The sequence below is a fragment of the Phaenicophaeus curvirostris genome, chromosome 26, assembly GCF_032191515.1.
Source record: "Phaenicophaeus curvirostris isolate KB17595 chromosome 26, BPBGC_Pcur_1.0, whole genome shotgun sequence".
Classification (NCBI taxonomy): Eukaryota; Metazoa; Chordata; class Aves; order Cuculiformes; family Cuculidae; genus Phaenicophaeus; species Phaenicophaeus curvirostris.
Genome location: NC_091417.1, coordinates 6,713,908 through 6,727,208, shown reverse-complemented (window position 1 = coordinate 6,727,208; position 13,301 = coordinate 6,713,908). Strand labels below are relative to the sequence as shown.

General features: G+C 53.2%; 1 protein-coding gene across 1 annotated transcript; it reads right to left on the bottom strand.

Moving 5' to 3' along the window:
• Window positions 1–271: 271 nt before the first annotated feature.
• LOC138731134 (1-acyl-sn-glycerol-3-phosphate acyltransferase alpha-like) lies at window positions 272–4,172 on the bottom strand. Its single transcript, XM_069876873.1, has 6 exons — window positions 3,678–4,172; window positions 1,902–2,035; window positions 1,429–1,604; window positions 1,196–1,291; window positions 739–811; window positions 272–544 (listed from the first exon to the last, which is right to left on the bottom strand). Exons 1-6 carry the CDS (start codon window positions 3,860–3,862, stop codon window positions 273–275), a joined length of 936 nt encoding a protein of 311 aa, XP_069732974.1. The 5' UTR covers window positions 3,863–4,172; the 3' UTR covers window position 272.
• Between the last annotated feature and the right edge of the window lie 9,129 nt (window positions 4,173–13,301).

The window sequence follows — 13,301 nt, the reverse complement described above, 5'->3', positions numbered from 1 at the left end:
GTTGGTTGGATCCTTGAGCAACCTGATCCAGTGGGAGGCGTCCCTGCCCATAGCAAGGGGGTTGAACTGGACTTTAAGGTCCCTTCCAACCCAAACCATTCCATGATTCTTTTCAGAGTGCTGCCCAGTCCCTATCCTGCACTGCTCTGCTTCCCCTTGCACCAGGGCACTGTCCTGCTCTTGCAGGCTGCCAGGGCAGTGACAGGTCTGGTGGACACATCCACAGGGAACAAGGGGACAGCTTAGCCCAGCCTCTGGCTGTGCTACCTGCCTTACATCCCTGAGGGCCTCTGTCCCTCTGCCTGGTTGCTGGTCACAGTTGTGTCTTCCTCCTGCAGCAGGCTGCTGGACCTCCCGACAGCACTGGTCCCAGTACAACGTGGGGCTGGAGGCTGTTCAGTGTGCTGGTCACCACAGTGATTTGAGGACATCTCAGCGAGGACATCAGCCATGGCCTGGCGGATAGTTTCCGTCAGTTTGGGGACATCCTTTGAGCTCAGGCCCCCAGTTTCTACCTTGGGGAGGATTTGGATGGTGCACGTCCCTGGAGAGAGAAGGGAGAGACTGAGGAGGCTGTTAGCCAAAGCCACCAGGAGCCGGGTCTTCGCATCAGCATCCTCCACCACCAGCTTCCTCCCCACACCTTAATGTATTACAAAGAGATATCCAGGCCACAAGTGCCCCATCCCCACTGACAGCCCTGCCTTCCAGCAACAGGGTTTCTTGTCTATCACTTACCAGAGGTGAATTTCTTATCCTTTGAGCTGAAGAAGTCCCGGTATGGGGCAATAACCACAGGCAAAATGGGAACCTGTAGGAGATGGAGGGTCAGGGGTGTCCTCCATACAGGAGGTCCATACAGACCAGGTGAGACTCCAGCTTCTGCCATGTCCTAGATTCCAGTGGGTGTCCATCCCTTCCCTGGGTCTTGTGCAGCATGGTGCCTGTCCCTGGGGTCTGCAAACCTCTAAAAGACCTTCATATCCCCCTACCACAGGATGCCCACCCACTTCACTCCAACAAGGGCAAGTAGGGGGAAAAGATCATAGAATGGTTTGGGTTGGAAGGGACTTTAGAGCCCATCCAGTTCTAACCCCCTGCCATGGCCAGGGACACGTTGCACTGGATACGGTTGCTCAAGACCCCATCCAACCTGGCCTTGAACACCCTCAGGGACAGGAGGAGAAGGACTTACCTGAGCTTGCACAGCCAAGTGGAAAGCCCCACGCTTGAAGGGCAGCATGGATTTGTCCTGGTTCCTGGTGCCTTCAGGGAAAATCCACACTCGGAGCTGCACAGAACAGGAAGAGTCATGAACGTGGACCCTGACCAGAGCACCCTGGGACCCACCGTGTCAGCCCTCGCTGTACCACCGAGTACAGCATCAGTGTTTGCTCCCCGACTTCCCCTGTGGCCAGTCCTCCTCACATTTTCACGCTGCATGGTCCTGGCTGTCTGGGAGATGACATCAATTGCATCTTCTCTTTTGTGGCGGTCAATGAAGATTATGCCGCTGAGCCAGCAGCTCCACCCCACAGTGCCCAGGTACATGAGCTCCTTCTTGGCAATGGGCACACAACGGTCAGGAATGACCTCCACCATGCCTGAAGGATGGATGGGAAAGGATCAGTCTCTGCCTGATGGCAACCAGGACCAACTAGCCCTGTGGATGTAGTGACCTGGAGTCATCTTCCATTGTCCCAGCCATCTCTCCAGAGCACATCCATGAGCTCCTGTCCCACCAGCTCTTCCGCTCTATGACTACAACACTACCCTGTGCAAATCCTCATGCTGGCCTCATTGGGATGGTCCCAGAGTGAGCCTAATCCAGTCTGCAGCACCCCAAATGTTGCCTATGCAGTGACGGCACCACCCCCACCCCCCATCTCCCTTGCACATACCCATGAGGTCGAGGGAAGCTTGGTGGTTGCAAACTATCACGTAGGGGCCCTTGATGTTCAGATGCTCAGAGCCCCACACTTGCATCTTGATGCCATAGAAGTGTTTGAGGGGCAGGATCACAGCACGCAGGACCCTAGGGCAGAGGAACAAGTGTGGGAGCAAATTGACGCTGAGGGGGACTGCTTGATTTTTTCCAGCTTCGCTGGACCCACAGTGTTGGAAAGAGGTGGAGGTTTTTCATCTGCTCATTTGGAAGAGGGAAGAAGAAGAGTGGTGTCACCATGCAGGTAGGGTTGGACAGGAACGGTGACCTCAGGGTGGCAGTGCTGATGTGGAATGATGTTCAGTATGCAAATAATGAGAGGAATGGAGGAAGGATGGAGCAACAGGGATTGCAGCACCCACAGTGGAGATGCAAACCTGATACGCTTTTGGTGTTGAAATGAGGCACTTTCCAAACCAGAACATGAGAAACACCCATAACGGGGTGCACACATCTGGCAGCAATTGGACGGGGCTGTCAGAGAGAGCTCAGCACGAGGTAGGGCTGAGAAGTTGTTGGGGAGGAGAGAGCAGATGCAGGTGCAGAGGGAGAAGGATGCAGGGTAAGTGCATGATGCTTAGAGGGCTTGTGGTTTCAGGGCACCACCCATCATTTGGGAGGTGCAGGCTCAGAGATCCCCATGTCTGCAGAGAAGCCAAACACTTGTGGCAAAGCTCCAGAGGTAGGAGTGATGGCAGGCACATGATCCAAGCCGGAGGCTAAGGAGAAGACAAAGAAGGGCATGCTGCTCTGGCACAGGACGGCTGTGAGGTGTCGGTAGGACAAGATAAGGCAGTGTGAATCACTGTTACATCACACCCGGTGTTTCCACTACGCCAGAAGTGGAAGCATTTATGCCAGGGCTTGGAGCACTTCTGGATGAGTGCATGTGTGCACAACATTTCTGCACAGAAAGGACAAGAAACAGAGGCTGCACAATGGACTGAGAACATCAAACTTCTGACCCCATCAAGGGCCTGAGGTCCATCAGCACAAATACATGGTGGCTCGAGCTCAGCAGATACCACAGGCTCAGACATTTTTCACTCTGACATAATTACATCCCTTCAGTTATGCTGTCATGTCCAGGAATCCAGTAACAAGATTGCAACACCCTGGAGAGCAACCAGACCTTCATCTCGTGTTGCACAGCAATGTTATCTCATTTGCCACCACCCCCAAGCACAGCTGACAGCAACAGCACATGACTCACCAGGACACAGTTGGCTGATGGCATCGAGACATCCCCAGGTCTCTCTGTCAAAGCACAGTCCCTGGGCTCCCACTGAGCAAGACCTGGCTGCAAAGAGTATGCATTTGCATACTCCTAATGATTTTACACCTAACCTTGACCAATGGCCCCCATTACCCACACAGCTCATGACCCCAACATTGCAGTGGCCAAGAATGATCCCCTGTTACAGTAGTTCATCCTCCAGGGACCATTATTCCACCATATAGCTGGCTACCTCCATCAAGGTATAACCCTCTCTAGGCACGGCAAGCACCTCTTCACCACCACACGGTGCAGACGCACCCTACATTGCCACACGGACCTGACAACAGCACTCACTGTGGCCACAGGGCTCAACCACTGGCCACAATGCAGCTGTGGGTTTGCCTAGGGCAGAATAGAGCATGTGTCCACAAGACTACATGAGCTTCTCCATCACAGCCAAGAGCCAACCATCACCATCTCCATGCTAGAACCACAACCCCATCACATACTCACTTCATGTTCTCCACAGAGCGTCCACGAAGAGCCACAAAAGGAGCCAAGAGGGTAGCCACGGCCACAATCCAGCAGTTGAAGAAGGCTACCTTGCAGAAGTAGTGGAAGGTGGCATTGTACCAGTAAAGCACCAGGGCCGCCAAGGGGAGGAAGAGCAGCAGCCCATGGAGCATGACCATTTCCATCTTGCTACCCCAGTAGGATGATGCTGAGGAGCTCAGCCTGCATCCCCAGGAACTGAGCAAGTGGAGCAGGGAGAGTGGAGCAGGGGATGCCGAGGTGAATCAGCTGTATCAGAAAAGCAGTGTGTGGGTGTCTGGGGCTGGTCCAGGGGAAGGTATTGTGTGGTTCACACCCTGTGCAGAGGTTCAGGCAGGAAGCAGGCTCCCTGGCCAAAGGTGGAGAGTGGTGGCATGTCAGTATTGGAGACCCTTGGTCACCCAAGGGCTCATTATAGGTGCACTACTGAGCTGTTAAAAGCCATTGCAGTGTCTCCAACTTGATGCAATCAGCTCTGTTGCCCGCAAGCATCCATGTTCTGGGCACATCTCCTGGCCACAGTGACCTCCAGCCTTTGGAAGTGGGGACCTCAGAAGCTTAGCTCTTGTCCATGCCTATCACCATGGCAAGGATTACCACAGTTCCTTATTGGCATTGTGGCTGATCCCCAAACCTCACTCTGCAGGGAATCAGATGATTGGACAATCTCTCCCTGCTGCTTCCTGCCAGCATCTGCAGCAGACACATAGTGCCAAGGGTCCCCATCTCCCTGCTCCCCCAGTTTGGGCTGCAGGAGCCCCTCTGCCTTCCCAATGCCCAGCATCTATCACCAAGGTCTAAGCAATTCCAGAGGGGTTCAAGTCCTCTCAACCCCCTGCTCCCACCCTGAGTTGAAGGAGATGCCAGCCCTTGCCCCAGTTGGCATGCATGAGGTGTTTACATGGTACAATTAGCAAGCACAGGGCTGTAATTTGCCTCTCCTTCCGCTCTGCTGCTTATCCGCTGGGCAGACAGGATCATAGAAAGGTTTGGGTTGGAAGGGACCTTAAAGCCCATCCAGTTCCAACCCCCTGCCATGGGCAGGGACACCTCCCACTGGATCAGGGGGTCCAAGCCCCATCCAACCTGGCCTTGAACCCCTCCAGGGATGGGGCAGCCACCACTTCTCTGGGCAACCTGGGCCAGGGCCTCCCCACCCTCATTGTGAAGATGGGAACCAGGCCAACTCTGGGTTACCATGCAGACCCTCTGGTCTTGCTTTTAAAAAGCAAGTGTTTGTCATTGCAAAAATCACTCTGGCATGGTCTCAGCCACCAGCAGCATCTCCCATCTGAGGGGAATGGCTTCTCAATGTCCCCAGGCCTGCCAGGGACATCCACGTGCTGCTGCCCAGACCCATCAATTCGTTTCCAACCCTCAGGGCAGGAGCCTATGAGTAGAGCCCTCTGCTCATGCTGTCTCCATAACAACCCCACCAGGGCTGTGGGACAAACAGCCCCACCGTACCACGCTGGGGAGAGGCGTCACATCACCAGGTCAAACCAAGCAGCACTGCCCCTCACCTGACACATCCTACCTTCAGCAAAACCACTCTGCATCTCACCTGCTCCATTCTCCTCCATCCCCATGGCTGCTTTTTCCACCCACACCTTCTTCCTGTCTCTGCAGATGTGGGTGCAAGCAGATGCCTTTGGGCTCCTGGCTGTGAAATGCTCTCCACGTTGTCAGCTGAAGGGTACCCTGGTTCCTCCAGCGTGACTCAGAGAGAGCTCCAGGGTATACTTCTACCATTGGTGTTGTCATCCCCATTGCTTCAACCTCCTTCTGTTCCTCTCATTAATCTCATATTCACGCTAAGATTGTGTCATATCTTGAGCCCACCCTTCCCGCCCATCCTATCCCTAGGCAATTCCCCTCCTCTTTCAGTCTATGGAAACCTTCGTGCACCAGCCTGGTTTCCCATCAAATTCAGCTTTGCTTTCAATTGTTCTTCACTTCTTCCCTCACTGCTCTGCTCAGCCAGCCTCACAGCCTCTCAAAGTGCTCTCAGCTGGAGGAACCTTCATGCCAGTACACAACGTGGCTCTTCTGCTCCACATTGGGAGGCTTCTTCTCCAGCTTCAGCAGGAGCCAGGCTCAGCTTTGCTGCAGGAAAAGATCTGCCTGTGCCATCTCCCCTGAGCTCAGGGAGGATGAGCTCTCCTTTCCATAGGGACCCCAGAAGACAGGCAGGGGAGTCCTTGTTCCCAGTGAAGGCAGAAGGAGGGGATTTAAGGTGCAACTGCCTGGGCACCATCTTTCTACATGCTCTAAGCTCCAGAAGACCACCAGCCCTGAAGCATCCTGCAAGGAGCTCTGCTCTTAAGGCAAAGCCTCTAGACAACTGGCCTATAACCCTGCTAGTGTCAGACCAAGGCTGTCACCCCTAAGCGGGGCTGAGGGGGTAACAGAGGCAGGGGACACCTTCCAACACCCAAAATGCATCTTCCCGTACTTCCTTCATCTTCATGGTGAGCAGAGGGAACACTGAGTCCTGGGGAACCCCATGCCTCCCTATTTCAGACTGCTGCCCCAACCACATCCCCACCAGAAATGAGCTGCAAACCAAATCGTGCCAACCATGCTGTGCTCTGTGGAGCTGCCAGATCCATCTCTCCCCACCCTGTGCTCAGCCAGGAGCATTCCACTCCCAGCACCGAGCACTAACAGCCCCCCACATTGCCCTAGCACCTATCTCAGGCCACAATAAACCCCCTCATGAGATGCAAGAAGCTCATGTTCCCTGTCATCCCCACAGCTTGGAGGGAGCCCTGTGCTTAGGCACATAGCCAGCAGGCTGGGTAATTGCAGATGCTTAATTAGTGACAGCAGGAAGCTTTCTTAACAAAGCAAATTAATTACAGGCAATGTGCTGTTCTGAGGACTAATGAAGACCAGGATCACCTGGGCTACTATCACTATCCCCACCCACCCACAGGGACACAGCACAGCTTACAGCCACAGTATCCTCATGTTTTGTCAGAGACACATTGCTCAACCAGGACAGAATCACAGAATGGTTTGGGTTGGAAAAGACCTCAAAGCCCATCCAGTTTCAACACCCTGCTATGAGCAGAGACATCTCCTACTGGATCAGGTTGCTCCAAACCCCATCCAACCTGGCCTTGAACACCTCCAGGAATGGAGCAGCCACTAATTCTCTGGACAACCTGGGTCAGGGCCTCCGCACCCTCACCTGTGGCAGGGGTGTTGGAACTGGATGATCATTAAGCTTCCTTCCAACCCAAACCATTCCATGATTCTGTGATTCTAAAACCCCAGGGGTCTGCAGATCCTGGAGCGAGATTGGTTGAGACCACTCAGCTTCTGTGCCCAGAGGGTGCCACACTATGTCAAAGCAAGATACGGACATCCCACTCTCTTGAGCCGATCCAGATAGGTCCCTTTGCCCATCCTTTTGGTCCTATGCCCATCCGACATCCCTGACACTTACCTGTGCATGAGCTGGGGATGGCCTGAACCTGAAGGACATCAGCGCCAACACAGCCAGGCTGTTCATCACCACCTGGTGCATTTGGGAGTTCTGAATCATCATCAACTAGATTAAATCTGCCAGAGAGCAAGGGGTTCTGCATCTAAAAGAGATCAGAGCAAGGGCATGAGTAATGCAGCTATGGGATGAGTGAATGGGATGGGGAGGCAAGAAGGCTTGTCCCTGTGGCCCAGTGGTGGGACCTAAGCCAAGCAGTCCCCACTCTCATTTGGAAGGCGCACGTGGCACTTAAAAATTATTTTGCTTGGCTAAAGCTTAAAAATAACCATATTTCAGCCTTTTCTTATTTGCAAATGTAATTAAACATCTGGTCCGGCTTGCTGAAGGCAATCACAAAAGGTGATTAGTGGTGCTGGAAGCATCAGACTTCCCACCCATTTGGAGGAGAATTGCTGTGGTCCTGGCAGCACTCGGCAGCTTGGCAAGCCTTTTGCCTTGGCACCAGGAGGCAGAGCTGGTGTCCTGGGGGTGGCACAACAACACGGGGAACACACCAAGGTCAGCTCTACATCATGCCATATCATGCACGGGGCAGCTCAGACTTCCACCAAGGAGGCATGACCTGGGGCTGGTCCCATTTCCATTCCCAGGGGCATGCACCTACGGAGCTGGGTCCAGAAGAGAAGTCTGGGATGCTCGGTGCCTCCTCAGTCCCTGCCTGGCTCCGCATGAGGAGCTGGGACCCAGAGCAAATGTGTATGTACAGATTAATGTCCCAGTCCCCTTGGCTGGATGCCCAAGCTGCAGGGTGGCTGTTGAGGGCAATCCAGCTGCAGAGGAAGCACAACATCTGGCTCTGCATCTGCATCAAAACATCCCCATCTGCTGCAGGCGTGAAATTCCACTGCAAAATGCTTGTAAACCTGCCAGAGAGGCTGCCTCTGAGATCCTGCCAGCCTTGTGCATGAGACTTGTGATTCCCCGTTAGCTGAAGCCTGGGCTAAAAAGGATTTGGGCATCCCTGTGCCCCATGTGCCACATCACAACGTGTTCACAGCTGCAGGGATGGACTTCAGGGGCACCCATGAGGCAGCCAGCCCTCCAGAAAAGAACGTGACAGCCCAGTCTGGGAGGTGGATGAAGGTGGAGTGGCAAGGAGTAAACGGGCCAGCAGCCAAGCTTTGATCTGGGAGGAGGAAGCACACGAAGGGCTCACAGCTCTTAATGAATCCCATCCATCCCACCTGGAAACACAGCCAGCCCCCACTGCAGGGCTCAGAGGGGCTAGGCTGGGGTCTTCAGACCAATTTTCAGCATGCCCTTTCCTCTGTGTGTTTTTAAAGACACCCCAACCTTCCCCTCCACTCCCCACAACACTGTACAGCTCCACCCATGGACCAAAAGCCCCCTCACCTCTCCTGTCTGCTCTCCCAGCCCAGATTGCTGCACCTCGGGATGCACAAGTTTGGCTGAAGTCCCCCATAGACAGTCAGGCTGTCTTCCTGCTTGCACGGGCTCTGGTTCTGGCATGTGTTCCATTCCAGTCCCACCATGGCCAAGGAGTCTATCACCTTGGCTTTCCTTGGTGATCCTCCCTACACCACATGAAATGGAATTTTGGAGGACAAAGAAGGGTGGATTTCAAAAATAGCCCCAAACTATTTCCTGGGAGCATCCTTGTGTGGCCAAAGCCAGCCAAGCCTTTCAGGTTAGTAAACCCACCCAAAATTGCATCCTGTGGAGCAAAGCAGCTGGTGAAATTGTGTACACAGCCCAGTGAGGCTGCGGAAGGTGGAACAGCCCCCTTGCCTTTCCTTCACTCTGGAAAGGCTGGAGAAATAAAGAGGAGTGTGAAGTTAAGCTGATTTTAATGCTTAAACTGGTTGATGTTTGCCATCATGCACCTTCCTGGACATGTGAGGGTCAGTCGGTGGAGGTCAGGGCCCCAGGAAGCTGCTGGAGAACCATCACCAGCTGCTGGGACACCAAGATAGCCCCATGGGGAGGTTGCTTGGCTCAGACCTGAAAGGCAGGAAGGGAAGGAAAACCCCAGGGATCACCCATTCTTAGCCTAATTTAGTGCCCTATTAGTGCCCTATTAGTGCAGCAGATGGGGAGTGGAGAGGGGCGGGGAGGAGAGCAACGCTGGCCCCAGGGGGAGCAGGGATGAGACTCACGGTAGAGGCAGTGGCTTGCACTGATGCCGCTCATACCAGGTGTGCAGCCCTGCAAATCTGGATAAATTGTATGCCTGGCAAGTTCCAGCCTCTGGAGATGTGTCCCTGTGCAGAAGTGGCCTTTTTTGGTGCCGTGAGATCTGCAGAGATCAAGGAGGCGCTTTGCAAAGAGCAGCTTTGCTGCCTCAGTTGCCACCTGAAACCTTAACCTCTCCCCTAGTACGAATCCTCCCAGGATGCTCATACAGGGATTGGTGTCTAGCAGATCAAAACCAGCTCCTGTTTTCCCTTTATCTCATCCTGGCCAGGGCACTCTGCGTGTTTCATCTCATCTCAAGGAAACCCTGCACAAAACATTTAAGCCCCGGAAAACATAATGCCACGAAAACCCACTTTCTCCTCCAAAACAGTCCAACTTTCTGCTAGCCTCATACCTTTCCTCCACCTCCATCAGCTGCATTTCCCCCAACTGCTCTTCTGGGTTATTATTTCCCTCAATATCACATCCAAAATCTGCCATCCACCAATAGAGATCTGGGAACTTCTCCCAGAAACCAAGCCTGCAGCCAGCCCTGCTCACGAAGCAGGAACAGATCTCTGCAAAACCGCTTTTTCTGCCCAAGCCAGCCGTGGAGACACCCGATGGGAGGAGTGTTCCAATGCTGGCTGCTCCACCCGCAGCCCTTGGCTCTAGTTGTGTTATTTTCCGCTTGATTAGATTTTGCTCTGTGTTCCTAATTTCTCCAAGCCCCTCCAAATTATTTCTCTGCCTTTTGTTATAACTCCCAAATTCCCATTATTTGCACATTTAATTACTTGTGCTGATTACCCCCTACCTCTAGCAGAGCCTGGCTTGCTCTGAACAGAGAGCGGGTGTGTGTCTCGCTGGTGCCAATGCTGTTCTTGAATGCAGGAAAGATTCAGGCGCTGGGTCTACGGGCTGAGCAGCATGGGGAAGTCTTATGCCAGTGGTGGGACAAAAAGGGGAGGCAGGGGACCTGCTGTGAATGTCCTCATGTCCCCCATGGCAGCCTGAGGGTGCTCAGCAGATAATTTTACTGCCATCCCTCGCTTTGGAAGCTCTTGAGCCCCTCTCTTTGTGTAAGTCTGGAATTTCTTGTTCTGTAAACCCTCACCCAGATCTCCACCTTACACCAAACCCAAGGCCAGGAAGCCAGCCCCATTCCCTGGTTCAGCAGAGCGTTGGCTCCACCCGCAGCATTGTTTTGCACCATCGTCAGGACCAAGGCACTGGTCCTGGGATACGATCAATCCTCTAGGGACTGGGAGGCACATTCCGCCACCACCTCCTTGGGTGTGAACCCAACATCTGTACCCTGTAGGTACAGGCAGGTGCCATAGCACAAGCCGGGAGCAGGGAATGATGCTGCACTGGGCATCTGGAGCAGGAACAATGTGATCCTGCCCTTTGAAGGCATGTGTTGCTCTCCCTGCACAGGAGACCTCTTGCAATGCAATCAAAGAAAGCTGAGCATCAACAAGCTTTGGCAAATTAGCCAAGGAGCAGAGGAGGGGCACCCAGATTGTGACAGCTGGCCGTCAGACTGGGAACACTGGGCTGGTGATGCATCAAGTCCGGATGAGCAGTGCTTTGATATGGCCTGGCAGCAATGACTCAGTGAGCTGCCCTTTAATAACTGAGGAAGGGCAGCAAGGTGACAGCACATCCCTCCTGCCATCATCCTTCCTTGGAGATAAATTGGAGCCAGGGAAATTCCCAAACTGTGGAGAAACAGGCAGGAGGCAACAACCTTGCCCAAGACTCATAGAAGATGAAGTAAGCACAACTGAGGCAATACATCCCCCCATAATTGCTGCTGGCTCTTAAGGGGTTTAAAAAACCAGTCCAGAAACCAGTTTCACCTTGCACATGAAGACAAACCCCAGATATGGAGTGGCAGCTCAGCAACTCCTGTGCCTTCTGCTCCGTGTCACATTGCCACAAACAGCCACTCAGGTTCACATCTCTCAGGGAGGCTCTGTGGGTCCAAGAGGATGAGGAGATGGAAGCATCTCACTTTGAAAGCTAGTTATGAAAAACTACCACTTTCCCCTTCCAGGAGATCTCATGGTGATGACCCCAGTACCAGGAGAAACTCTTCCAGCACAGAAAGGGGCTCCAGGAAAACTGGGGAGGGGCTCTTGATCCAGGATCGCAGGGATAGGATGAAGGGAATGGCTTTCAGCTGGAAGAGGGGAGATTGAGATGAGATCTTAGGATGAAATGTTTTCCTGTGAGGCTGGGCAGGCAGGCCCTGGCCCAGGTTACCCAGAGCAGGGGTGGCTGCCCCATCCCTGGAGGTGTTCGAGGCCAGGTTGGATGGAGCTTTGCGCACCCTGATCCAGTGGGAGGTGTCCCTGCCCACGACAGGGGGTGGAACTGGCTGGGCTTTGAGGTCCCTCCCAGCCCAAACCATTCTATGATTCTATGCGTCACCCTTCACAGTTTCCTTCCACAGAGTCTAAAATTAAGCAAGAGGCTGTTGACAAGGGCTGGGGACACCCCACTACTTTGCTGCAAGGTAGGATGGAGGTGACACAATTAGCCCTCAGTAAATGGGCATTTACCACTTGCAAGAAGATTACTGTGAGTGACTTCATTTGCTTTGGAGATGGCTGAGTCATTTGTGATTACCCACAGGCACCAGCAGCAATTGCAGTGCTGGCCCTGGATTAATGGGAGTGCCTGTGGCTGGAGGGCAGCCTCCAGGAGCTTCCCTGGGGCTTTGGCAGGGACACAGATTCACAGTCACCGTTTTCCAATTCCCACGGCCGTGTGTGTCACACCAAGCAATATCTCTAGGGCAGATCTTCCTGGTCTGTCCCCTCCAGCCACTACTGTCCCCATTGCTGGCACCATTGCGTACCCATATGCTGGTCCAGGTGGGGATCCCAGAGGGGGCTGGATGGTCCTGGGCTGGCCAGGACTTGCAATGCAAGTTTGACCTCATTTATTTTCCACTCACTGCTGCAAAAGAGAGCAATGATCCTAATGTCAGCAGGTCACCCAGTGCCAGGGAGGATGGTCAAGCCACCATCATCTGTACCAGCTCATCTTCACTGGAGGAGGGGCAGGACCAGCTCATGAAGGCAGAAGTGGTTGGGCATCATCTGAGGTGATGGGCTGGGCAAGAGAAGGTCAAAGCCCATCCTCCAGCTTTGCCAACCTCACCTGGCACTTCCCACTGCAGGCACCAGACCTGGCCACCTCCAAAACTGAGCTGCACTCCTCCAGAGACCAGCTGGGCATGGGACCCTTTGGTCAATTTGCCATCAAAACCAGCCTTGCAGGGACACATTGGGTGGTTTGTGGCCACTGCTACCCCCAAACCAGACCCTGTTCAACACCTCTGCCCCCACCTCAGCCAGTAGCAGTTGGAATTTCACCCATGGGGCGATGCAGCCAGCTTGGGCACAGGGTTATTTGCATCGGGTATTGTTTTATTTGATTTTAGCAGCATCTGATAATACACCCTACTGCTGCATGTCAGCAAATTAAATTATTAAGATTGGATATTTGCATTTCAGTGGAAGCTATTAAACTGTAATAGTCTGGCTGGATCTTGGCAGCCTTTTGTGTCAAAATAACCATGGGCTCAGCCTTCACCTGTCTGCACCTCCGAGAGTGGCATTGGTCACTGCTAATAACGTCAACCAAGTGCTTTCAAACATTTTAAAAAATGGTTCTTTTATTTGCATTAATTTAGGGTTATTTAACTTACATTACAATTCTTGTTGAAGTAGAAGACCAGTGGTTCATTTGTTGGCTTTGAAGTTATCGAGGTATCATATAGAGAAGTTATGGAAGGGGCAGCTAAAGAGATCTGCCGCCTTGTTAAGAAATGGTAATGATCTTGGATTGCTAATATTAGCACCATAAATGGTTCACCCTCCTCCCATCCCAGTATAAAGTGCAGAGTGCCCCCCCCACCA

Bases quoted from the DNA above. Each gene is read 5' to 3' on its own strand.
- LOC138731134 (XM_069876873.1), bottom strand. From the start codon at position 3,862: ATGGAAATGGTCATGCTCCATGGGCTGCTGCTCTTCCTCCCCTTGGCG. The intron at 1,605-1,901 runs GTATGTGCAAGG...TCCATCCTTCAG, and splicing joins AGCTTCCCTCGACCTCATGG to GCATGGTGGAGGTCATTCCT. The intron at 1,292-1,428 runs GTGAGGAGGACT...TGTTCTGTGCAG, and splicing joins GGACCATGCAGCGTGAAAAT to CTCCGAGTGTGGATTTTCCC.